General features: G+C 38.3%; 3 protein-coding genes across 3 annotated transcripts; all 3 read left to right on the forward strand.

Annotated features, from left to right (window-relative positions):
• Window positions 1–653: 653 nt before the first annotated feature.
• On the forward strand, window positions 654–3,689 carry LOC145956177 (uncharacterized). Its single transcript, XM_083071740.1, has one exon. The coding sequence runs from the start codon at window positions 654–656 to the stop codon at window positions 3,687–3,689; it is 3,036 nt and encodes a 1,011-aa protein (XP_082927866.1).
• Window positions 3,686–5,266, forward strand: LOC145956178 (uncharacterized). Its single transcript, XM_083071741.1, has one exon. The coding sequence runs from the start codon at window positions 3,686–3,688 to the stop codon at window positions 5,264–5,266; it is 1,581 nt and encodes a 526-aa protein (XP_082927867.1).
• A 128-nt stretch (window positions 5,267–5,394) lies between these two features.
• On the forward strand, window positions 5,395–5,781 carry LOC145956179 (uncharacterized). Its single transcript, XM_083071742.1, has one exon. The coding sequence runs from the start codon at window positions 5,395–5,397 to the stop codon at window positions 5,779–5,781; it is 387 nt and encodes a 128-aa protein (XP_082927868.1).
• The last annotated feature ends 22,013 nt before the right edge of the window (window positions 5,782–27,794 follow it).

The following is a 27,794-nucleotide window of genomic DNA, read 5'->3' on the forward strand; positions in this document are numbered from 1 at the left end:
GATCATACCGGAAGTATACAAGCTGCCGTATACGGACTAGACGGCTCGGTCATTTGCCGTTCCGACTAGTATTGAATAGTCGGCTCGGCCTCTTGCCGAAGGGTTAAACAAGTCATAACGGTAATCACAATTAAGAAAGGTAAGTACATGATTAAAGCCTAACAACCAATTAGTACCGTATTACCTAATTTGGTAAATATCTGAGAGGGCCCATCACGCTCAGGCCCATGTCAGATGCTATAAATAGGTCACACATAACAAGGTATGTCACTGTTCATTAATTATCCTAGAATATCGTGCTTATCCTGACTTGAGCGTTGGAGTGCCTTTTGCAGGTACCTCCCCCCTCTGAAGAATCCGTTTGAAGTATCCGTTCGGCCCTTCTTACCAAGAAGACTACGAGTGTATCCTTAAGCAGGTACATTTTGGCACCCACCGTGGGGCCGAACCGATAGCATTGCAGAAGCACTGAAAGTTTACGAGTAAAAGAATCATGGTAAAGACAAGGAATACTAATTTTGAAGGGCAACAGTCTGAAGACGAGCATCAGTCCGGGGCCGAGACGGTTGAGGAGACAAACTTGACCGATATGGTGCGCCAGATGAAGGAAGAAATGATCGCCATGAAACAACAGCGAGAGAGATGCTGCCGAGATGGCTGCATTGAGAGAAGAGAATGTTGCGCTGAAAAATCAATACCGGGATCCCACATGGAAACCATCTGAGACAACTCACACACAGGGGTCGTTCCACTCGCAGGGCCCTCACTCTTCTCTTCCCCACACCTCTGTCGCCGCTCCAGCTGTGCATGCTTCGGTCGGCCGACCGATCCAGCCTTTGCCGGCCGGAGCACATCGGCATCCTTTTACCCCGAACATCATGCAGATGGCACTCCTTGACCATTGGAAGTCTTTGCCCTTAGACAAGTATGATGGCACTACCGATCCAGACGAACACGTGGATGTGTTCTTGACTCAAGTTACTCTAAGCACAAACGATGATGCTGCTCTATGCCGAATCTTCCCAACATCCTTAAAGGGACGAGCACTGAGTTGGTTTACTCGGCTTCCGGCCAACTCGATTGATTCGTTCAGTACGTTGGCTTCCCAGTTCACAATTCAATTTGCTACCAGTCGGCCTCACCAATTGACCTCGTTGGCACTAATCAACATTCGTCAGGAGAAGAAGGAATCTCTTCGGACATTCATGAGCCGATTCAACAAAGCGGCGCTCAAAATTCGAGACTTAAACCCTGCTGTAGCTCTACACCACCTTACCACTGCCTTGAAGCCAGGGCCTTTTGCCAACAACATTTGTAAGAAACCCCCTACAGACATGGATGATTTGCGTCGGCGAGCCGACAAGTACATGCAGATGGAGGAATTGGCCGAGTTCCGGAACCAAGCCCGAGTAGAAGTGTCAATAAAACCTGACAAGCTGGCCGAGCCGAGTTTTCGGAGTCGACCGAAAGAGTTGGTTCCCCGCGAGAAGCCTCCTCGGGGACCAAGGTACTCACAATACACGCCCCTCAATACTAGCCGGTCAACAGTATTAGAACAAGCACTGGCCTCGGATATACTGGTCATCCCAAAACGAGCATCAACCCCTCCCCGGGCCGATACGACCAAGTCATGCAGATATCATCGCAACCGTGGGCATTCAACTGACGATTGTTTGGCTCTGAAGGATAAGATTGAAGACTTAGTCAAGCAGGGACAGCTGCAAGGTTTCGTTGAGCGTCCAAACCGATCGAGATACGAAGACCGGTCACGGAGACGCGACCAACTCGAACAAAGGACAAAAACACGTTCTCGCAGAGAACGTAGTTGGTCTAGAGATAGAAGAGAGGATGAGCCTTCGGCACAGCCTCGGCGAGTCATCAATACCATTGCCGGGGGATTCGCTGGAGGTGGCTCGTCTTCATCTGCACAAAAAAGACACCTACGAGCTGTCCGGCATGTTCATGCCATCGAATCCGCTCGTCACCGCCTTCCTACTATAACTTTCACTGAAGCTGATTTTAAAGGCATCGATCCGGACCAGGATGATCCAATGGTAATCAGCGTCGAAATTCACAATTGTATTGTACGCAAGACGCTGGTCGACCAAGGAAGTTCGGCCGACATCCTCTACTGGAATACGTTCAAGCAGTTGGGCATCCCGGAGTCCGAGCTAGTTCCGTATGATGAACCTTTGGTCGGGTTCTCCGGCGAACGGGTCAAGACCAAGGGATACATCAAGTTGTCGACTCGGTTCGGATTTGAAGGCGCCGAATACCGAGATGTTTCAGTTAAATATGTGGTGGTACACGCCAGCACATCTTACAACATTCTCCTTGGACGACCATCACTGAATCGGCTCGGAGCAGTCGTATCTACCCCTCATCTGGCCATGAAATTTCTGGCCGAGTCAGGACGAGTCGTCACGGTTCATGCCGACCAAAAGACGGCGCGGGAATGTTACTTCGCTAGTTTGCGACTGCCAAGAATAAAAGACGAGGTACCTAGGAGGCCGAGTGGGGTTCACTCGGTGTCCCATCATTCGACTGTGGACCTTGATCCCCGGATCGATCAGGACGAAAGAGTCGAACCTGTTGATGATAAGCAACCGATTCAAGTAGGGGTGTTGGAGTCACAAGTCACTTATATAGGAGCCAACCTGTCCGAGCGGGAACAATTGGCTGTCCGCCAAGTGATCCTCAAAAATAGTGACCTATTTGCTTGGCATCCCTCTGACATGCCCGGCATTGATCCTAGTTTCCTCTGTCACAAGTTGTCTATAAGCAAAGAAGCAAGACCGATCGCTCAACGGCGTCGAAAGGCTGGGGAGGACAGGAAGGCGGCAATAGAGGCCGAAGTGAGTAAGTTGCTAGAAGCCAAGTTCATCCGGGAGGTACACTACTCAACTTGGCTAGCTAATGTAGTAATGGTCAAGAAACCGAATGGGAAATGGCGCATGTGTACTGACTACACCAATTTGAACAAAGCCTGTCCGAAGGATGCCTATCCGCTACCAAACATTGATCGGCTCGTCGATGGGGCATCTGGCCACAAATTCCTGTCATTCCTTGACGCATATTCCGGATATAACCAAATTCGAATGCACCCTCAGGATGAAGAGAAAACGGCGTTCATCACCGAAACAGCCAATTACTGTTACCGAGTTATGCCCTTCGGCCTGAAAAATGCCGGAGCCACTTACCAACGGTTGATGAACAAAATTTTCAGTGACCACATTGGCCGATGTGTGGAGGTGTACGTTGATGACATGGTAGTAAAGTCAAGTAGCGTATCTGTACACGCACAGGACTTGACTGATGTGTTTCACGCGCTTCGGCACCACCAAATGAGACTCAACCCCGACAAGTGCGTATTCGGGGTCTCAGGCGGCAAGTTTTTAGGGTTTATGTTGTCCAGTCGCGGCATTGAAGCAAATCCTGACAAGTGCCAAGCCATTCTAAGCATGAAAAGCCCAAGTACCCTGAAAGAAGTTCAGAAGTTGGCAAGCCGGCTCACTTCGCTCTCCCGCTTTCTTCCTTGCCTAGCTGAGATAGCTAGACCCATCCTCCTTTTGCTCAAGAAAACCGAGCGATTCCAATGGACCCAGGAGTGTGAAACATCATTCCAACATTTCAAGGAGCGCCTTAGTACACCCCAGTCCTTTCCAAACCAGTTGCCAACATTGACATGATCATATACTTAGCGGTCTCCGACAGCTCAATTAGCGCTGCGCTAATACAAGAAAACCGAGAAGGGCAACAACTAGTGTATTTCATCAGTCGGACTTTGCAGGAGGCCGAACGACGATACCAGTTAATTGAAAAGGTAGCTTTAGGACTCATCTACACTGCTCGTCGACTCAGACAATACTTTCATAGCCACAAGATAATTGTTCGGACCGATTGTCCAGTGGCAAAAGTATTAAGAAAACCCGAGACTGCCGGCCGAATGATGGCATGGTCGGTCGAGTTGTCAGAGTTCGATTTGTCCTTTGAGCCGAGAGGTCCAATCAAGTCGCAACACTTGGCTGATTTTGTTAACGAGCTTACCCCTTCGGGGCGTTTTGAAGACGAATCATGGACCTTGCATGTCGATGGGTCTTCTAACGCCCAAGGCAGCGGAGCAGGAGTGATACTGGCTAGTCCCTCAGGCGTCACAATTGAGCAGTCCCTTCGGTTCGATTTTCGTGCCTCGAATAACCAAGCGGAATACGAGGCCCTACTAGCTGGGATGCGGTTGGCAACCGAGATGGATGTGAAGCGAGTCATATGCTGGACCGACTCAAAGATAGTGGTCGAGCAGGTCAATGATAATTACCAAGTTAAAGATGCAAACTTATTACAATACTATCATTTATTCCAAAAATTGAATGATGAATTCAGCGAGGTTCAGGTTCGGCATGTTTTGCGTAACAACAATGAACGAGCTGATCAGTTAGCTCGGCTCGCCAGCAGCCAGAAGCCAGGACAGCTACGCACCACTATTCATCTTGAAGTTCCCTCCCCAAGCGTAACAACTGAGTGCATGGCAATAGATGAATCACCCTCATGGACCACACCCATTCGGAACTATATCACTAACGGCGCAGTATCGGCCGACCCGTTGGAAGCTAAGAAGTTGCGAACACAGGCGGCTCGATACTCCATGATAGCCGAGGACCTCTACAGACGGGGGTTCTCCACCCCGCTGCTCAAATGCATAGATAGTCACCAAGCAGATTACGTGATGAGGGAAGTCCATGAGGGTATTTGTGGCTCCCATTCCGGAGGACGAACCTTAGCAGCTAAAGTCTTGCGGGCCGGTTATTATTGGCCAACTCTGAAGGGGGACTGCGCCGACTTTGTCAAGAAATGTGTTCAGTGCCAAAAATACGGGAACCTCATCCATGCCTCAGCTGCTGAACTGCATAACATCAGCTCTCCATGGCCGTTTACTTTATGGGGCATTGATGTACTCGGCCCATTTCCGGTGGCGAAGGGACAAGTTAAGTTTCTCCTCGTAGTTGTCGATTACTTCACAAAGTGGATTGAGGCCGAGCCGCTTGCCTGCATCTCCGCCGCTAATGTCCAGAAATTTGTCTGGAAGAACATAGTTACCCGTTTCGGCATCCCATATGCCATCATCTCGGATAACGGCCTACAATTCACGGACAAAAGTTCAACTCTTTCCTTGAAAACCTTGGCATCCGGCATAGGTTTACATCAGTTGAACACCCCCAGTCGAACGGCCAGGCCGAAGCGGCCAATAAGGTTATCCTCACCGAATTAAAGAAATGGCTCGGTTCGGCAAAAGGGGCATGGGCCGAAGAGTTGCCAGAGGTCCTTTGGGCGTATCGATGTACACCACAATCAGCAACAAAAGAGACACCCTTTCGCCTGACTTACGGCGCGGACGCCATGATCCCGGTTGAAGTCGGAGAGCCATCATTCCGAAGACAACACTTCCATGAGGAGTCTAACAATGCTTCGCTCCGAGCTGAGCTTGATGTCCTCGATGAAGCACGGGAAAAAGCACAGATTGTGGCCGAGGCATGTAAACAACGCATGACACGCCGTTTCAATTCAAGTGTTAAGCCGAGAACATTTCACGAAGGTAATCTTGTATGGAGAGCAACCGGGTCAGCCAGACGCAACTCTTCAGAAGGGAAGCTATCAGCCAACTGGGACGGCCCTTTCCGGATACGGCATGTCCTCAACAATGGAGCGTACAAGTTAGAAGAGCTGTCCGGCAAGGTCGTTCCTCGGACATGGAATTCTACTCATTTGAAGACATATTACAGTTGAATCAACATCATGTATTTACATTTCAACTATGTATAATGATGCACTCTTTTCCTTGAACCGGTCTTTTCTCCTCTTAAAAAATCGTGAAAGGAGGTTTTGGCCGGCAAGGTTTTTAATGAGGCATCCAATCAATAACAACACAGTTCAATTATCTTTGACTTACTATACATTTTTAACATTAAAGTTTTTACAAGTCTTCCCTCCCGAGACGTCTCTCGGCCAAGGATGTGACTTTCAATCCTACAAGTCTTCCCTCCCGAGATGTCTCTCGGCTAAGGATGTGACTTTCAATCCTACAAGTCTTCCCTCCCGAGATGTCTCTCGGCCAAGGATGTGACTTTCAATCCTACAAGTCTTCCCTCCCGAGATGTCTCTCGGCCAAGGATGTGACTTTCAATCCTACAAGTCTTCCCTCCCGAGATGTCTCTCGGCCAAGGATGTGACTTTCAATCCTACAAGTCTTCCCTCCCGAGATGTCTCTCGGCTAAGGATGTGACTTTCAATCCTACAAGTCTTCCTTCCCGAGATGTCTCTCGGCCAAGGATGTGACTTTCAATCCTACAAGTCTTCCCTCCCGAGATGTCTCTCGGCCAAGGAGGTGACTTTCAATCCTTCAAGTCTTCCCTCCCGAGATGTCTCTCGGCTAAGGATGTGACTTTCAATCCTACAAGTCTTCCCTCCCGAGATGTCTCTCGGCCAAGGATGTGACTTTTAATCCTACGTCTTCCCTCCCGAGATGCCTCTCGGCCAAGGATGCGGCTTTAGTTTTAGATCTTCTAACCCGAGATGACTCTCGGCCAATGAGAAAAACATTGCGAAAAGAATTCAAAGCAGTATACGAAGAGAAAAATCGAAATTATTAAAAGGCACTATCGGCCTAGCAACAAAAAAAAAAACGGGCACTATTGGCCCGGAATTACAACGCAAAAACCTAAGAAACTACCTCCGCCTCGCCAGGAATCGGACCAGCCTCAGGCGCTTCTTCCTCCTGAATTGTAACATCCTCATTTGGCTCGTTCGCCCGAGCCGGAGCTTCCTCGTCGGCTTGTTGATCAGGAGGAATAGAAGTGAGGTCCACCAGCTTCCCTTGAAAGAAATCTTTCGTCATGTCAAGATGGAAGTCTGGCGAAAAGTCGCCGAAATGACAGGCTTGCCGAGCCGCTTGGGCAAAGCCGGCCTGATGCTGGCTAAGGACCTTGGCACGCGCTTTCTCCTTATAGGCCTCGAAAGCGGTCTTCTCAGCATCCAACCCCTTCCCTAGAGCAGTAACCTTGTCGGTCTCGGTCCTCAAAGCAAGTTCGAGACGCTGAACCTTCAAGGCCAAGTCGTCGGCAACCCGCCCTCTGCGATCCATTTCAGCCTGGTACTTGCTGTTGGATGTTTGAGCGTCTGTTAAAGCCGCCAGCGTCTCTTGAAGAGACTTCTCCTGCTCAGCAAGCTGCCGGCGCAGCCCATCAGCCTCGCCGTTCGGCTGCATAACTATGCTTTGGGCCATTGCCACGGCCCGCACTTGGAACTCGCAGAAGAAGCTCCATTTTTGAGCCGAGCTCATGCGACTCAGCATCCCTTGGCCGGCTTCAGAAGTTAAGTCTTGACTCAGGAAATCCTGAGCGTTGACGTTCCCGGCCAAAAAACTTGGCGAAGATAGACCTTCTGGAACAGGGGGGCTAGCCACTCGGCGTTGTTTGGCCCGGCGACTTTCTTCCTCGGCCCTTGCATCCGGCCTTTTTTTTTTCAAGTTGGGGCCGAGTGGGTTTCTTTTTCCGAGCCGACGACCCTACCCCACCAGCTTGGACGGTAGCTTGATTCCCACCCATCGGGGCTGAAGTCTTGTTTCCAGTAGTCGCCGCCAATTGATTCCGGATCAGGTTACGGATGTCTAGATCGTCATCTCCATGGGCAGCCATTATACCTGCACATTATTAGTCAAAATCAATGATAACACACAAATTTAATTAAATAAGAAAGGTACTATACCAATTAGTTCCTCGACTACATCGGCCGATTCCAACAACCGGATCAGAGGACGACATGGTAGAGGCCGAGGTAGTTTGTCTAAAAAACTTAGACTCATTCTCTCCTCCGGGGACATGCGTGATTTGGAAACCGTGTCGTACTTGCGCGACTTCCGGGTCCAATACAAGGGAAATAGGGGATTCCCTTCGACATCAAAGAAATACTTTTTTCCTGGTTCTGGCCGAATCATCACCTTCATAAATCTCACTTTAAATTTTTTGTACGAGGTGGTAAAAGGTTGCAGCAAGCAATCATTGTGACGAATCAACGATAGCCACTTAGCCTTTTTCATCGGCCGAGACGTATAGAAGTGCAGGAATAGATGTGGAGTGGGTTGGAGATCGAGGGCTAGACACAAATGCCTAAACCCTTGCATAGCGGCCCAGGTGTTCGGGTGAAGTTGGCTCGGCGCCACATTAAGAAGCCGAAGTATACTCATGAAATAATTGTCAAAAGGGAGGGATATCTTCAGATCCCGGAACATATAATCATACACGTAAAAGAAGGGGTATTTGGACGATCCTTGATTCAAATAAACGAAGTCTGGATTCGAAGCCCCGTCACCTCGGCACGGTTGGAAAAAGACAGCAGAAGGTTCTTCATCTTCGGGAAAGTTTAAAAACTTTATGGCTGATACGAAGTCCACAAGAGACTTCTTGCTCGTATACCGAGAGTATACACTACCAACTTCACCATGTACCCACGAATACCCGGGAGTCGATATGGGAGGAAAAATTCTTGACGATTCCCCACCCCGACTCGGCTGATCTTCAGAACCCACAGCCGAAGCCGAATCATTCCCGCTTTGCGACCGATCGGACCCCGAAGCCGACTCTGCGGAATCGCCCCCATTCGAAGCTGAAGCCGACGCTACCTCCTGGTTCGGCGTCGTCCTTAACCTAGATTCCTCTTCGTCCCCAGAGGAGTCAACATGAACAATGTCCAGGTTAGCCATTACGTACCTGATGATTGAACTTGACCAATTGCTGTTGAGTACTCAAAACGCTCTCAAATATCTTTGGCTCGGAGCAGCTAGTAAGTTTGCATGTGGAAACCCTTCCTCCCACACATCTATTTATAGGCGTTCTTAATAAGCAACTGAAGAGACACCCCCTTGTGCCTACCGTCGGATCATTTAGATCCAACGGTCTAGGGCGCGCAACTCTTCGCATGCGTCATTAATGACCAACGGTTATATCCCTTCGCTTCCCACCATAACTTCTCGCGTACGCCATCAAATTCCCAACGGTCACAACCCTTCATTTCCCACCATCAGTTGTAACCCTTAGCTTCTTCTTCAAGACACCAACTGAAAAATCCTGTTTTTATTTCATTAACCTTTCGCGTCGCTTCGCTCCTCAAAGGCTGGGGGGCTTGTGTACCGGAGAGACCGTATCGGTCACGTGGGCCAACACGTGCCATTTCGTCAGGCACTCATGCATAGTAAGCCAAGTACAAGCATCACCATCAACGTCGGCTCGGCATGAGGCCGAGAACCGACATCAGTCTGGTTAATGCCAATATGGACCATCATCACTCATCGAGTTGGCTCGGTCAAGTACCGTTCTGACATAGATCATACCGGAAGTATACAAGCTGCCGTATACGGACTAGACGGCTCGGTCATTTGCCGTTCCGACTAGTATTGAATAGTCGGCTCGGCCTCTTGCTGAAGGGTTAAACAAGTCATAACGGTAATCACAATTAAGAAAGGTAAGTACATGATTAAAGCCTAACAACCAATTAGTACCGTATTACCTAATTTGGTAAATATCTGAGAGGGCCCATCACGCTCAGGCCCATGTCAGATGCTATAAATAGGTCACACATAACAAGGTATGTCACTGTTCATTAATTATCCTAGAATATCGTGCTTATCCTGACTTGAGCGTTGGAGTGCCTTTTGCAGGTACCTCCCCCCTCTGAAGAATCCGTTTGAAGTATCCGTTCGGCCCTTCTTACCAAGAAGACTACGAGTGTATCCTTAAGCAGGTACAGCTTGTTTACATCTTGCGGATGCATATTCTGTGCTTGGCATACATATACTATGGACTGCCATGGTTGTCAGAAACAACATTGGAAATGCTTTTGTTGTTCAACAATTGAGTATTTGTCAGCATTTTCCAATTTACAAGATTATTACGCTTTGAAATACGCGACAAACTTTTGTCTACTTTTATGATTTATACTAATTTACATGAAAATTCATAAAAGACATGCATATTTTCCTTTAATAAGTATTTCCTGTATCACATAAATTTTAAGTTAGAAATATTTGTTTCTCATGTTTGCCTTATTATATATGAATAACATTTTTGTGCCTACTTTTTGTTTATGTACAGCAAGAGGAAAGAAGTATGGCAAATGGAAATGAAATTTTGCATACTGTACAGGCATGTTCTTGGGCTTTGCATATCGCGTTTCTTTGCCATATGGGTAGTCCTTTGAAAAGTTTAATCCAAGTCAGACAACAAAGGAACACTAATAGCTTGTTTAGATCTTGTGGATGCATATTCTGTGCTTGACATACATATACTATGGACTGCCAAGGTTGTCGGGAACAACATTCGAAATGCTTTTGTTGTTCAGCTATAGAGTATTTTTCAGCATTTTCCAATTGACAAGATGATTACGCTTTGAAATACTCTGCAAACTTTTGTCTACTTTTATGATTTATACTAATTTACATGGAAATTCATTAGAGACATGCATATTTTCTGTTAATAGGTGTTTGCTATAACTTATAAATTTTGAGTTAGAAATATTTGTTTCACATGTTTGCCTTATTATTTATGAATAACAATTTTGTGCTTACTTTTTTGTTTATGTACAGCAAGAGGAATGAAGTATGGCAAATGGAAATGAAATTTTGCTTACTGTACGAGCTTGTTCTTGGGCTTTGCAAATCGCGTTACTTTGCCATATGGGTAGTCCTTTGAAAAGTTTAATCCAAGTCAGTCAACAAAGGAACACTAATAGCTTGTTTAGATCTTGCGGATGCATATTCTGTGCTTGGCATACCCATAGTATGGACTGCCATGGTTGTCGGGAACAACATTGGAAATGCTTTAGTTGTTCAGCCATTGAGTATTTGTTATATTCTCCAATTTACAAGATGATTACCCTTTGAAATACTCGGCAAACTTTTGTCTAGTTTTACGATTTATACTAATCCACATTAAAATTCATTAAAGACATGCGTATTTTCTTTTAATAGGTGTTTGCTATATTTCATACATTTTAAGTTAGAAATATTTGTTTCACATGTTTGCCTTATTATTTATGAATAACATTTTTGTGCTTACTTTTTGTTTATGAACAGCAAGAGGAAAAAAGTATGACAAATGGAAATGAAATTTTACATATTGTACGGGCTTGTTCTTGGGCTTTGCAAATCGCGTTACTTTGCCATATGGGTAGTCCTTTGAAAAGTTTAATCCAAGTCAGACAACAAAGGAACACTAATAGCTTTTTTAGATCTTGCGGATGCATATTCTGTGCTTGGCATACCCATATTATGGACTACCATGGTTGTCGGGAACAACATTGGAAATGTTTTTGTTTTTCTGTCATCGAGTATTTGTCAACATTCTCCAATTTACAAGATAATTACGCTTTGAAATACTCGAAAATTTTTTTTCTACTTTTATGATTTATACTAATTTACATGAAAATTCATTAAAGACAAGCATATTTTCTTTTAATAGGTGTTTGCTATATCTCATAAATTTTAAGTTAGAAATATTTGTTTCACATGTTTGCCTTATTATTTATGAATAACATTTTTGTGCTTACTTTTTGCTTATGTACATCAAGATGAAAGAAGTATGACAAATGGAAATGAAATTTTGCATATTGTACGAACTTGTTCTTGGTATTTGCATATCGCGTTACTTTGCCATATGAGTAGTCCTTCTAAAAGTTTAATCCAAGTCAGACAGTAAAGGGACACTAATAGCTTGTTTAGATCTTGCGGATGCATATTCTGTGCTTGGCATACCCATACTATGGACTACCATGGTTGTCGGGAACAACATCCGAAATGTTTTAGTTGTTCATCCATTGAGTATTTTTTAGCATTTTCCAATCTACAAGATGATTACGCATTGAAATCATTGGTTAAGTTTTGTCTACTTTTATGATTTATACTAATTTACATGGAAATTCATGAAAGACGTGCACATTTTCTGTTAATAGGTGATTGCTATATCTCATAAATTTTAAGTTAGAAATATTTGTTTGACATGTTTGCCTTTTTATTTATGAATAACATTTTTGTGCTTACTTTTTGTTTATGTACAGCAAGAGGAAAGAAGTATGACAAATGGAAATGAAATTTTGCATACTGTACGGGCTTGTTCTTGGGCTTTGCAAATCGCGTTACTTTGCCATATGGGTAGTCCTTTGAAAAGTTTAATCCAAGTCAGACAAAAAAGGAACATTAATAGCTTGTTTAGATCTTGCAGATGCATATTCTGTGCTTGGCATACCCATACTATGGACTGCCATGGTTGTGGGAACAGCATTGGAAATGCTTTAGTTGTTCAGTCATCGAGTATTTTTCAGCATTTTCCAATTGACAAGATGATTACGCTTTGAAATACTCGGCAAAATTTTGTCTACTTTTATGATTTATACTAATTTACATTGAAATTCATTAAAGACATGAATATTTTCTGTTAATAGGTGTTTGCTATATTTTATAAATTTTAAGTTAGAAATATTTGTTTCACATGTTTGCCTTATTATTTATGAATAACATTTTTGTGCTTACTTTTTGTTTATGTACAGCAAGAGGAAAGAATTATGGCAAATGGAAATGAAATTTTGCTTACTGTACGGGCTTGTTCTTGGGCTTTGCAAATCGCGTTGCTTTGCCATATGGGTAGTCCTTTGAAAAGTTTAATCCAAGTCAGTCAACAAAGGAATACTAATAGCTTGTTTAGATCTTGTGGATGCATATTCTGTGCTTGGCATACTCATACTATGGACTACCATGGTTGTCGGGAACAACATTGGAAATGCTTTAGTTGTTCAGCCATTGAGTATTTGTCAACATTCTCTAATTTACAAGATGATTACCCTTTGAAATACTCGGCAAACTTTTGTCTACTTTTGTGATTTATACTAATTTACATGAAATTCATTAAAGACATGTGTATTTTCTTTTAATAAGTGTTTGCTTTATTTCATACATTTTAAGTTAGAAATATTTGTTTCACATGTTTAGCTTATTATTTATGTATAATATTTTTGTACTTACTTTTTGTTTATATACAGCAAGAAGAAAGAAGTATGGCAAATGGAAATGAAATTTTGCATACGGTACGGGCTTGTTCTTGGGCTTTGCAAATCGCGTTACCTTGCCATATGGGTAGACCTTTGAAAAGTTTAATCCAAGTCAGACAACAAAGGAACACTAATAGCTTGTTTAGATCTTGCGGATGCATATTCTGTTCTTGACATACCCATACTATGGACTGCCATGTTTGTCGGCAACAGCATTGGAAATGCTTTAGTTGTTCAGTCATCGAGTATTTGTCAACATTCTCCAATTTACAAGATGATTACGCTTTGAAATACTCGGCAAACTTTTTTCTACATTTACGATTTATACTAATTTACATGAAAATTCATTAAAGACAAGCATATTTTCTTTTAATAGGTGTTTGCTGTATCTTATAAATTTTAAGTGAGAAATATTTGTTTCACATGTTTCCTTTATTATTTATGAATAACATTTTTGTGCTTACTTTTTGTTTATGTACATCAAGAAGAAAGAAGTATGGCAAATGGAAATGAAATTTTGCATATTGTACGGGCTTGTTCTTGAGCTTTGCAAATCGCGTTACTTTGCCATATGGGTAGTCCTTTGAAAAGTTTAATCCAAGTCAGACGGTAAAGGGACACTAATAGGTTGTTTACATCTTGCGGATGCATATTCTGTGCTTGGCATACCCATACTATGCACTACCATGGTTGTCGAGAACAACATTCGAAATGCTTTAGTTGTTCATCCATTGAATATTTGTCAGCATTTTCCAATCTACAAGATGATTACGCTTTGAAATCATAGGTAAACTTTTGTCTACTTTTATGATTTATACTAATTTACATGGAAATTCATGAAAGACGTGCATATTTTCTGTTAATAGGTGATTGCTATATCTCATTAATTTTAAGTTAGAAATATTTGTTTCACATGTTTGCCTTATTATTTATGAATAACATTTTTGTGCTTACTTTTTGTTTATGTTCAGTAAGAGGAAAGAAGTATGGCAAATGGAAATGAAATTTTGCTTAGTGTACGGGCTTGTTCTTGGGCTTTGCAAATCGCGTTACTTTGCCATATGGGTAGTCCTTTGAAAAGTTTAATCCAAGTCAGACGGTAAAGGGACACTAATAGGTTGTTTACATCTTGCGGATGCATATTCTGTGCTTGGCATACCCATACTATGCACTACCATGGTTGTCGAGAACAACATTCGAAATGCTTTAGTTGTTCATCCATTGAATATTTGTCAGCATTTTCCAATCTACAAGATGATTACGCTTTGAAATCATAGGTAAACTTTTGTCTACTTTTATGATTTATACTAATTTACATGGAAATTCATGAAAGACGTGCATATTTTCTGTTAATAGGTGATTGCTATATCTCATTAATTTTAAGTTAGAAATATTTGTTTCACATGTTTGCCTTATTATTTATGAATAACATTTTTGTGCTTACTTTTTGTTTATGTTCAGTAAGAAGAAAGAAGTATGGCAAATGGAAATGAAATTTTGCATATTGTACGGGCTTGTTCTTGAGCTTTGCAAATCGCGTTACTTTGCCATATGGGTAGTCCTTTGAAAAGTTTAATCCAAGTCAGACGGTAAAGGGACACTAATAGGTTGTTTACATCTTGCGGATGCATATTCTGTGCTTGGCATACCCATACTATGCACTACCATGGTTGTCGAGAACAACATTCGAAATGCTTTAGTTGTTCATCCATTGAATATTTGTCAGCATTTTCCAATCTACAAGATGATTACGCATTGAAATCATTGGTTAAGTTTAGTCTACTTTTATGATTTATACTAATTTACATGGAAATTCATGAAAGACGTGCATATTTTCTAATAATAGGTGATTGCTATATCTCATAAATTTTAAGTTAGAAATATTTATTTGACATGTTTGCCTTATTATTTATGAATAACATTTTTGTGCTTACTTTTAAGTCAGACGGTAAAGGGACACTAATAGGTTGTTTACATCTTGCGGATGCATATTCTGTGCTTGGCATACCCATACTATGCACTACCATGGTTGTCGAGAACAACATTCGAAATGCTTTAGTTGTTCATCCATTGAATATTTGTCAGCATTTTCCAATCTACAAGATGATTACGCATTGAAATCATTGGTTAAGTTTAGTCTACTTTTATGATTTATACTAATTTACATGGAAATTCATGAAAGACGTGCATATTTTCTAATAATAGGTGATTGCTATATCTCATAAATTTTAAGTTAGAAATATTTATTTGACATGTTTGCCTTATTATTTATGAATAACATTTTTGTGCTTACTTTTTGTTTATGTACAGCAAGAGGAAAGAAGTATGGCAAATAGAAATGAAATTTTGCATACTGTACGGGCTTGTTCTTGGGCTTTGCAAATCGCGTTACTTTGCCATATGGGTAGTCCTTTGAAAAGTTTAATCCAAGTCAGACAACAAAGGAACATTAATAACTTGTTTAGATCTTGCGGATGCATATTTTGTGCTTGGCATACCCATACTATGGACTGTCATGGTTGTGGGAACAGCATTGGAAATGCTTTAGTTGTTCAGTCATCGAGTATTTTTCAGCATTTTCCAATTGACAAGATGATTACGCTTTGAAATACTCGGCAAACTTTTGTCTACTTTTATGATTTATACTAATTTACATGAAAATTCATTAAAGACATGCATATTTTATTTTTATAGGTGTTTGCTATATCTCTTAAATTTTAAGTTAGAAATATTTGTTTCACATGTTTGCCATATTATTTATGAATAACATTTTGTGCTTACTTTTTGTTTATGTACAGCAAGACGAAAGAAGTATGGCAAATGGAAATGAAATTTTGCATACTGTACGGGCTTGTTCTTGGGATTTGCAAATCGCGTTACTTTGTCATATGGGTAGTCCTTTGAAAAGTTTAATCCAAGTCAGACAGTAAAGGGACACTAATAGGTTGTTTACATCTTGCGGATGCATATTCTGTGCTTGGCGTACCTATACTATGCACTACGATGGTTGTCGGGAATAACATTGGAAATGCTTTAGTTGTTCAGCTATTGAGTATTTGTCAACATTCTCCAATTTAGTAGATGATTACGCTTTGAAATACTCGGCAAACTTTTGTCTACTTTTATGATTTATACTAATTTAAATGAAAATTCATTAAAGACATGCATATTTTGTTTTGATAGGTGTTTGCTATATCTCTTAAATTTTAAGTTAGAAATATTTGTTTCACATGTTTGCCATATTATTTATGAATAACATTTTGTGCTTACTTTTTGTTTATGTACATTAAGAGGAAAGAAGTATGGCAAATGGAAATGAAATTTTGCATATTGTACGTGTTTCTTCTTGGCCTTGGCAAATCGCGTTACATTTTCATATGGGTAGTCCTTTGAAAAGTTTAATCCAAGTCAGACAACAAAGGAACAATATTAGCTTGTTTAGATCTTGCAGATGCATAGTCTGTGCTTGGCATACCCATACTATGGACTGCCATGGTTGTCGGGAACAATATTGGAAATGCTTTAGTTGTTCAGCCATTGACTATTTGTCAGCATTCTCCAATTTAGTAGATGATTATGCTTTGAAATACTTGGCAAACGTTTGTAGGCTTTTATGGTTTATACTAAATTACATGAAAATTCATGAAAGACATGCATATTTTCTTTTTATAGCTGTTTGTATATCTCATAAATTTTAAGTTAGAGATACTTGTTTCACATGTTTGCTTTATTATTTATGAATAACATTTTTGTTCTTACTTTTTGTTTATGTACAGCAATAGGAAAGAAGTATGGCAAATGGAAATGAAATTTTGCATACTGTACGAGCTTGTTCTTGGGCTTTGCAAATCGCGTTACTTTGCCATTTGGGTAGTCCTTTGAAAAGTTTAATCCATGTTAGACATCAAAGGAACACTAGTAGGTTGTTTAAATCCTGTGGATGCATATTCTGTGCTTGGCATACCCGTACTATGGACTGCCATGTTTATCGGGAACAGCATTCGAAATGCTTTAGTTGTTTAGCCATTGAGTATTTGTCAGAATTCTCCAATTTACAAGATGATTACGCTTTGAAATACTCGGCAAAGTTTTGTCTACTTTTATTATTTATACTAATTTACATGAAAATTCATTAAAGACACGCATATTTTCTTTTAATAGATGTTTTCTATTTCTAAAAAATTTTAAGTTAGAAATATTTGTTTCCCATGTTTGCCTTATTATTTATTAATAACATTTTTGTGCTTAGTTTTTGTTTATGTACAGCAAGATGAAAGAAATATGGCAAATGGAAATGAAATTTTGCACATTGTATGGGCTTGTTCTTGGGCTTTGGAAATCGCGTTACTTTGTCATATGGGTAGTCCTTTAAAAAGTTTAATCCAAGTCAGACAACAAAGGAACACTAGCAGCTTGTTTAAATCTTGCGGATGCATATTCTATGTTTGGCATAGCCGTACTATGGACTGCCATGTTTGTCGGGAACAACATTGGAAATGCTTTAGTTGTTCAGCCACTGAGTATTTGTCAGCATTCTCCAATTTACAAGATGATTACGCTTTGAAATACTTGGCAAATATTTGTTTCACATGTTTGCCTTATTATTTATGAATAACATTTTTGTGCTTACTTTTTGTTTATGTACAGCAAGAGGAAAGAAGTATGTCAAATAGAAATGTAATTTTGCATACTGTACGGGCTTGTTCTTGGGCTTTGCAAATCGCGTTACTTTGCCATATGGGTAGTCCTTTGAAAAGTTTAATCTAAGTCAGACAATAATGGAACACTAATAGCTTGTTTAGATCTTGCAGATGCATATCCTGTGCTTGGCATACCCACACTATGGATTGCCATGGTTGTCGGGAACAACATTGGAAATGCTTTAGTTGTTCAGCCATTGAGCATTTGTCAGCATTCTCCAATTTACAAGATGATTTTGCTTTGAAATACTCGGCAAACTTTTGTGTACTTTTATTATTTATACTAATTTACATGAAAATTCATTAAAGACATGCATATTTTCTTTTAATAGATGTTTGCTATATCTTTTATATTTTAAGTTAGAAATATTTGTTTCACATGTTTGCCTTATTATTTATGAATAACATTTTGTGCTTACTTTTTGTTTTATGTACAGTAAGAGGAAAGAAGTATGGCAAATGGAAATAAAATTTTGCATACTATATGGGCTTGTTCTTGGGCTTTGCAAATCGCGTTACTTCGTCATATGGGTAGTCCTCTGAAAAGTTTAATCCAAGTCAGACAATAATGGAACACTAATAGCTTGTTTAGATCTTGCGAATGCATATTCTGTTCTTGGCATACCCATACTATGGACTGCCATGGTTGTCAGGAACAACATTGGAAATGCTTTAGTTGTTCAGCTGTTGAGTATTTGTCAGCATTCTCCAATTTACAAGATGATTACGCTTCGAAATACTCGGCAAACTTTTGTCTACTTTCTATGATTTATACTAATTAATTTACATGAAAATTCATTAAAGACATGCATATTTTCTTTTAATAGATGTTTTCTATATCTCATAAATTTTAAATTAAATATATTTGTTTCAGATGTTTGCCTTATTTTTTTTTATTAACATTTTTGTGCTTACTTTTTGTTTATGTACAGCAAGAGGAAAGAAGTATGGAAAATGGAAATGAAAATTTGCATATTGTACGGGTTTCTTCTTGGGCTTGGCAAATCGCGTTTCTTTGCCATATGGGTAGTCCTTTGAAATGCTTAATCCATGTCAGACAACAAAGGAACACTATTAGCTTGTTTAGATCTTGCGGATGAATATTCTGTGCTTGGCATACCCATACTATGGACTGCCATGTTTGTCGGGAACAACATTGGAAATGCTTTAGTTATTCAGCTATTGAGTATTTGTCAACATTCTCCAATTTAGTAGATGATTACGCTTTGAAATACTCGGCAAACTTTTGTCGACTTTTATGATTTATATTAATTTACATGAAAATTCATGAAAGACATACATATTTTCTTTTAATAGATGTTTGCTATCTGTCATAAATTTTAAGTTAGAAATATTTGTTTCACATGTTTGCCTTATTATTTATGAATAACATTTTGTGCTTACTTTTTGTTTATGTACAGTAAGAGGAAAGAAGTATGGCAAATGGAAATAAAATTTTGCATACTGTATGGGCTTGTTCTTGGGCTTTGCAAATCGCGTTACTTCGTCATATGCATAGTTCTCTGAAAAGTTTAATCCAAGTCAGACAATAATGGAACACTAATAGCTTGTTTAGATCTTGCAGATGCATATTTTGTGCTTGGCATACCCATACTATGGACTGCCATGGTTGTCGGGCACAGCATTGGAAATGCTTGAGTTGTTCAGCTATTGAGTATTTGTCAACATTCTCCAATTTAGTAGATGATTAAGCTTTGAAATACTCGGCAAACTTTTGTCGACTTTTATGATTTATATTAATTTACATGAAAATTCATGAAAGACATACATATTTTCTTTTAATATATGTTTGCTATCTGTCATAAATTTTAAGTTAGAAATATTTGTTTCACATGTTTGCCTTATTATTTATGAATAACATTTTGTGCTTACTTTTTGTTTATGTACAGTAAGAGGAAAGAAGTATGGCAAATGGAAATGAAATTTTGCATACTGTATGGGCTTGTTCTTGGGCTTTGCAAATCGCGTTACTTCGTCATATGGGTAGTCCTCTGAAAAGTTTAATCCAAGTCAGACAATAATGGAACACTAATAGCTTGTTTAGATCTTGCAGATGCATATTCTGTGCTTGGCATACACATACTATGGACTGCCATGGTTGTCAGGAACAGCATTGGAAATGCTTTAGTTGTTCAGCCGTTGAGTATTTGTCAGCATTCTCCAATTTACAAGATGATTACGCTTTGAAATTCTCGGCAAACTTTTGTCTACTTTTAATATTTATAGTAATTTACATGAAAATTCATTAAAGACATGCATATTTTATTTTAATAGATATTTTCGATATCTCATAAATTTTAAATTAAAAATATTTGTTTCAGATGTTTGCCTTATTTTTTTTTATTAACATTTTTGTGCTTACTTTTTGTTTATGTACAGCAAGAGGAAAGAAGTATGGAAAATGGAAATGAAAATTTGAATATTGTACGGGTTTCTTCTTGGGCTTGGCAAATCGCGTTTCTTTGCCATATGGGTAGTCCTTTGAAATGAGTAATCCGTGTCAGACAACAAAGGAACACTATTAGCTTGTTTAGATCTTGCGGATGAATATTATGTGCTTGGCATACCCATACTATGGACTGCCATGGTTGTCGGGAACAGCATTGGAAATGCTTTAGTTGTTCAGCTATTGAGTATTTGTCAACATTCTCCAATTTAGTAGATGATTACGCTTTGAAATCCTCGACAAACTTTTGTCTACTTTTATTATTTACACTAATTTACATGAAAATTCATTAAAGACATGCATATTTTCTTTTAATAGATGTTTTCTATATCTCAAAAATTTTAAATTAGAAATATTTGTTTCACATGTTTGCCTTTTATTTATAAATAACATTTTTGTGCTTACTTTTTGTTTATGTAAAGCAAGAGGAAAAAAGTATGGCAAATGGAAATGAAATTTTGCATATTGTGCGGGCTTGTTCTTGGGCTTTGCAAATCACGTTACTTTGCCATATGGGTAGTCCTTTGAAACGTTTAATCCAAGTCAGACAACAAAGGAACACTAATAGCTTGTTTAGATCTTGCGGATGCATATTCTGTGCTTGGCATACCCATACTATGGACTACCATGGTTGTCGGGAACAACATTTGAAATGCTTTTGTTTTTCAGTCATCGAGTAATTGTCAACATTCTCCAATTTATAAGATGATTACGCTTTGAAATACTCGGAAAATTTTTTTCTACTTTTATGATTTATACTACTTCACATGAAAATTCATTAAAGACAAACATATTTTCTTTTAATAAGTGTTTGCTATATCTCATAAATTTTAAGTTAGAAATATTTGTTTCACATGTTTGCCATATTATTTATGAATAACATTTTGTGCTTACTTTTTGTTTATGTACAGTAAGAGGAAAGAAGTATGGCAAATGGAAATGAAATTTTGTATACTGTATGGGCTTGTTCTTGGGCTTTGCAAATCGTGTTACTTCGTCATATGGGTAGTCCTCTGAAAAGTTTAATCCAAGTCAGACAATAATGGAACACTAATAGCTTGTTTAGATCTTGCGGATTCATATTCTATGCTTGGCATACCCATACTATGGACTGCCATGGTTGTCAGGAACAGTATTGGAAATGCTTTAGTTGTTCAGCCGTTGAGTATTTGTCAGCATTCTCCAATTTACAAGATGATTACGCTTCGAAATACTCGGCAAACTTTTGTCTACTTTCTATGATTTATACTAATTTACATGAAAATTCATTAAAGACATGCATATTTTCTTTTAATAGATGTTTTCTATATCTCATAAATTCTAAATTAAAAATATTTGTTTCAGATGTTTGCCTTATTTTTTTTTATTTACATTTTTGTGCTTACTTTTTGTTTATGTATAGCAAGAGGAAAGAAGTATGGAAAATGGAAATGAAAATTTGCATATTGTACGGGTTTCTTCTTGGGCTTGGCAAATCGCGTTTCTTTGCCATATGGGTAGTCCTTTGAAATGCGTAATCCATGTCAGACAACAAAGGAACACTATTAGCTTGTTTAGATCTTGCGAATGAATATTCTGTGCTTGGCATACCCATACTATGGACTGCCATGGTTGTCGGGAACAACATTAGAAATGCTTTTGTTTTTCTGTCATCGAGTATTTGTCAACATTCTCCAATTTACAAGATGATTACGCTTTGAAATACTCGACAAACTTTTGTCTACTTTTATTATTTATACTAATTTACATGAAAATTCATTAAAGACATGCATATTTTCTTTTAATAGATGTTTTCTATATCTCAAAAATTTTAAATTAGAAATATTTGTTTCACATGTTTGCCTTATTATTTATAAATAACATTTTTGTGCTTACTTTTTGTTTATGTACAGCAAGAGGAAAAAAGTAAGGCAAATGGAAATGAAATTTTGCATATTGTGCGGGCTTGTTCTTGGGCTTTGCAAATCACGTTACTTTGCAATATGGGTAGTCCTTTGAAAATTTTAATCCAAGTCAGACAACAAAGGAACACTAGTAGCTTGTTTAAATCTTGCGGATGCATATTTTGTGCTTGGCATAGCCGTACTATGGACTGCCATGTTTGTCGGGAACAACATTGGAAATGCTTTAGTTGTTCAGCCATTGAGTATTTGTCACCATTCTCCAATTTACAAGATAATTATGCTTTGAAATACTCGGCAAACTTTTGTCTACTTTTATGATTTATACTAATTTACATGAAAATTCATTAAAGACATGCATATTTTCTTTTTATAGGTGTTTGCTATATCTCTTAAATTTTAAGTTAGAAATATTTGTTTCACATGTTTGCCTTATTATTTATGAATAACATTTTGTGCTTACTTTTTGTTTATGTACAGTAAGAGGAAAGAAGTATGACAAACGGAAATGAAATTTTGCATATTGTACGGGTTTCTTCTTGGCCTTGGGAAATCGCGTTACTTTTCCATATGGGTAGTCCATTGAAAAATTTAATCCAAGTTAGACAATAAAGGAACACTATTAGCTTGTTTAGATCTTGCGGATGCATCTTCTGTGCTTGGCATACCCATACTATGGGCTACCATGATTGTCGGGAACAACATTGGAAATGCTTTAGTTGTTCAGCCATTGAGTATTTGTCAGCACTCTCCAATTTAGTAGATGATTATGCTTTGAAATACTTGGCAAACTTTTGTCGACTTTTATGGTTATACTAATTTACATGAAAATTCATGAAAGACATGCATATTTTCTTTTTATAGCTGTTTTCTATATCTCATAAATTTTAAGTTAGAGATATTTGTTTCACATGTTTGCCTTATTATTTATGAATAACATATTTGTGCTTATTTTTTGTTTATGTACAGCAATAGGAAAGAAGTATGGCAAATGGAAATTAAATTTTGCATATTGTACGGGCATGTTCTTGGGCTTTGCAAATCGCGTTACTTTGCCATTTGGGTAGTCCTTTGAAAAGTTTAATCCATGTTAGACATCAAAGGAACACTAGTAGGTTGTTTAGATCTTGCGGATGCATAGTTTGTGCTTGGCATACCCGTACTATGGACTGCCATGTTTGTCGGGAACAGCGTTGGAAATGCTTTAGTTGTTCTGCCATTGAGTATTTGTCAGCATTCTCCAATTTACAAGATAATTATGCTTTGAAATACTCGGCAAACTTTTGTCTACTTTTATGATTTATACTAATTTACATGAAAATTCATTAAAGACATGCATATTTTATTTTTATAGGTGTTTGCTATATTTCTTAAATTTTAAGTTAGAAATATTTGTTTCACATGTTTGCCTTATTATTTATGAATAACATTTTGTGCTTACTTTTTGTTTATGTACAGTAAGAGGAAAGAAGTATGACAAACGGAAATGAAATTTTGCATATTGTACGGGTGTCTTCTTGGCCTTGGGAAATCGCGTTACTTTTCCGTATGGGTAGTCCTTTGAAAAGTTTAATCCAAGTCAGACAACAAAGGAACACTATTAGCTTGTTTAGATCTTGCGGATGCATATTCTGTGCTTGGCATACGCATACTATGGACTGCCATGATTGTCGAGAACAACATTGGAAATGCTTTAGTTGTTCAGCCATTGAGTATTTCTCAGCATTCTCCAATTTAGTAGATGATTATGCTTTGAAATACTTGGCAAACTTTTGTCGACTTTTATGGTTATACTAATTTACATGAAAATTCATGAAAGACATGCATATTTTCTTTTTATAGCTGTTTTCTATATCTCATAAATTTTAAGTTAGAGATATTTGTTTCACATGTTTGCCTTTTTATTTATGAATAACATTTTTCTGCTTACTTTTTGTTTATGTACCGCAATAGGAAAGAAGTATGGCAAATGGAAATTAAATTTTGCATATTGTACGGGCTTGTTCTTGGGCTTTGCAAATCGCGTTACTTTGCCATTTGGGGTGTCCTTTGAAAAGTTTAATCCAAGTTAGACATCAAAGGAACACTAGTAGGTTGTTTAGATCTTGCGGATGCATATTCTATGCTTGCCATACCCGTACTATGGACTGTCATGTTTATCGGGAACAACGTTGGAAATGCTTTAGTTGTTCAGCCATTGAGTATTTGTCAGCATTCTCCAATTTACATGGTAATTACGCTTTGAAATACTCGGCAAACTTTTGTCTACTTTTATGATTTATACTAATTTACATGAAAATTCATTAAAGACATGCATATTTTCTTTTTATAGGTGTTTGCTATATCTCTTAAATTTTAAGTTAGAAATATTTGTTTCACATGTTTGCCTTATTATTTATGAATAACATTTTGTGCTTACTTTTTGTTTATGTACAGTAAGAGGAAAGAAGTATGACAAACGGAAATGAAATTTTGCATATTGTACGGGTTTCTTCTTGGCCTTGGCCAATCGCGTTACTTTTCCATATGGGTAATCCTTTGAAAAATTTAATCCAAGTCAGACAACAAAGGAACACTATTAGCTTGTTTAGATCTTGCGGATGCATATTCTGTGCTTGGCATACCCATACTATGGCTTACCATGATTGTCGGGAACAACATTGGAAATGCTTTAGTTGTTCAGCCATTGAGTATTTGTCAGCATTCTCCAATTTAGTAGATGATTATGCTTTGAAATACTTGGCAAACTTTTGTCGACTTTTATGGTTATACTAATTTACATGAAAATTCATGAAAGACATGCATATTTTCTTTTTATAGCTGTTTTCTATATCTCATAAATTTTAAGTTAGAGATATTTGTTTCACATGTTTGCCTTATTATTTATGAATAACATATTTGTGCTTACTTTTTGTTTATGTACAGCAATAGGAAAGAAGTATGGCAAATGGAAATTAAATTTTGCATACTGTACGGGCTTATTCTTGGGCTTTGCAAATCGCGTTACTTTGCCATTTGGGTAGTCCTTTGAAAAGTTTAATCCAAGTTAGACATCAAAGGAACACTAGTAGGTTGTTTAGATCTTGCGGATGCATATTCTGTGCTTGGCATACCCATACTATGGACTGCCATGTTTGTCGGGAACAGCGTTGGAAATGCTTTAGTTGTTCAGCCATTGAGTATTTGTCAACATTCTCCAATTTACAAGATAATTACGCTTTGAAATACTCGGCAAACTTTTGTCTACTTTTATGATTTATACTAATTTACAAGAAAATTCATTAAAGACATGCATATTTTCTTTTTATAGGTGTTTGCTATATCTCTTAAATTTTAAGTTAGAAATATTTGTTTCACATGTTTGCCTTATTATTTATGAATAACATTTTGTGCTTACTTTTTGTTTATGTACAGCAATAGGAAAGAAGTATGGCAAATGGAAATTAAATTTTGCATACTGTACGGGCTTGTTCTTGGGCTTTGCAAATCGCGTTACTTTGCCATTTGGGTAGTCCTTTGAAAAGTTTAATCCAAGTTAGACATCAAAGGAACACTAGTAGGTTGTTTAGATCTTGCGGATGCATATTCTGTGCTTGGCATACCCATACTATGGATTGCCATGTTTGTCGGGAACAGCGTTGGAAATGCTTTAGTTGTTCAGCCATTGAGTATTTGTCAACATTCTCCAATTTACAAGATAATTACGCTTCGAAATACTCGGCAAACTTTTGTCTACTTTTATGATTTATACTAATTTACATGAAAATTCATTAAAGACATGCATATTTTCTTTTTATAGGTGTTTGCTATATCTCTTAAATTTTAAGTTAGAAATATTTGTTTCACATGTTTGCCTTATTATTTATGAATAACATTTTGTGCTTACTTTTTGTTTATGTACAGTAAGAGGAAAAAAGTATGACAAACGGAAATGAAATTTTGCATATTGTACGGGTGTCTTCTTGGCCTTGGGAAATCACGTTACTTTTCCATATGGGTAGTCATTTGAAAAGTTTAATCCAAGTCAGACAACAAAGGAACACTATTAGCTTGTTTAGATCTTGCGGATGCATATTCTGTGCTTGGCATACGCATACTATGGACTGCCATGATTGTCGGGAACAACATTGGAAATGCTTTAGTTGTTCAGCCATTGAGTATTTGTCAGCATTCTCCAATTTAGTAGATGATTATGCTTTGAAATACTTGGCAAACTTTTGTCGACTTTTATGGTTATACTAATTTACATGAAAATTCATGAAAGACATGCATATTTTCTTTTTATAGCTGTTTTCTATATCTCATAAATTTTAAGTTAGAGATATTTGTTTCACATGTTTGCCTTATTATTTATGAATAACATTTTTCTGCTTACTTTTTGTTTATGTACCGCAATAGGAAAGAAGTATGCCAAATGGAAATTAAATTTTGCATACTGTACGGGCTTGTTCTTGGGCTTTGCAAATCGCGTTACTTTGCCATTTGGGGAGTCCTTTGAAAAGTTTGATCCAAGTTAGACATCAAAGGAACGCTAGTAGGTTGTTTAGATCTTGCGGATGCATATTCTGTACTTGGCATACCCGTACTATGGACTGTCATGTTTGTCGGGAACAGCGTTGGAAATGCATTAGTTGTTCAGCCATTGAGTATTTGTCAGCATTCTCCAATTTACAAGATAATTACGCTTTGAAATACTCGGCAAACTTTTGTCTACTTTTATGATTTATACTAATTTACATGAAAATTCATTAAAGACATGCATATTTTCTTTTTATAGGTGTTTGCTATATCTCTTAAATTTTAAGTTAGAAATATTTGTTTCACATGTTTGCCTTATTATTTATGAATAACATTTTGTGTTTACTTTTTGTTTATGTACAGTAAGAGGAAAGAAGTATGACAAACGGAAATGAAATTTTGCATATTGTACGGGTTTCTTCTTGGCCTTGGCAAATCACGTTACTTTTCCATATGGGTAGTCCTTTGAAAAGTTTAATCCAAGTCAGACAACAAAGGAACACTATTAGCTTGTTTAGATCTTGCGGATGCATATTCTGTGCTTGACATACCCATACTATGGACTGCCATGATTGTCGGGAACAACATTGGAAATGCTTTAGTTGTTCAGCCATTGAGTATTTGTCAGCATTCTCCAATTTAGTAGATGATTATGCTTTGAAATACTTGGCAAACTTTTGTCGACTTTTATGGTTATACTAATTTACATGAAAATTCATGAAAGACATGCATATTTTCTTTTTATAGCTGTTTTCTATATCTCATAAATTTTAAGTTAGAGATATTTGTTTCACATATTTACCTTATTATTTATGAATAACATATTTGTGCTTACTTTTTGTTTATGTACAGCAATAGGAAAGAAGTATGGCAAATGGAAATTAAATTTTGCATACTGTACGGGCTTGTTCTTGGGCTTTGCAAATCGCGTTACTTTGCCATTTGGGTAGTCCTTTGAAAAGTTTAATCCAAGTTAGACATCAAAGGAACACTAGTAGGTTGTTTAGATCTTGCGGATGCATATTCTGTGCTTGGCATACCCATACTATGGACTGCCATGTTTGTCGGGAACAGCGTTGGAAATGCTTTAGTTGTTCAGCCATTGAGTATTTGTCAACATTC

The sequence above is a fragment of the Cajanus cajan genome, chromosome 3, assembly GCF_000230855.2.
Source record: "Cajanus cajan strain Asha chromosome 3, NIPB_CcT2T_4, whole genome shotgun sequence".
NCBI classification, from domain to species: Eukaryota; Viridiplantae; Streptophyta; class Magnoliopsida; order Fabales; family Fabaceae; genus Cajanus; species Cajanus cajan.

Excerpts from the sequence above, each read along its gene's own strand:
- LOC145956179 (XM_083071742.1), top strand. The coding sequence starts at position 5,395 with ATGATCCCGGTTGAAGTCGGAGAGCCATCATTCCGAAGACAACACTTC.
- LOC145956177 (XM_083071740.1), top strand. The coding sequence starts at position 654 with ATGGCTGCATTGAGAGAAGAGAATGTTGCGCTGAAAAATCAATACCGG.
- LOC145956178 (XM_083071741.1), top strand. The coding sequence starts at position 3,686 with ATGATCATATACTTAGCGGTCTCCGACAGCTCAATTAGCGCTGCGCTA.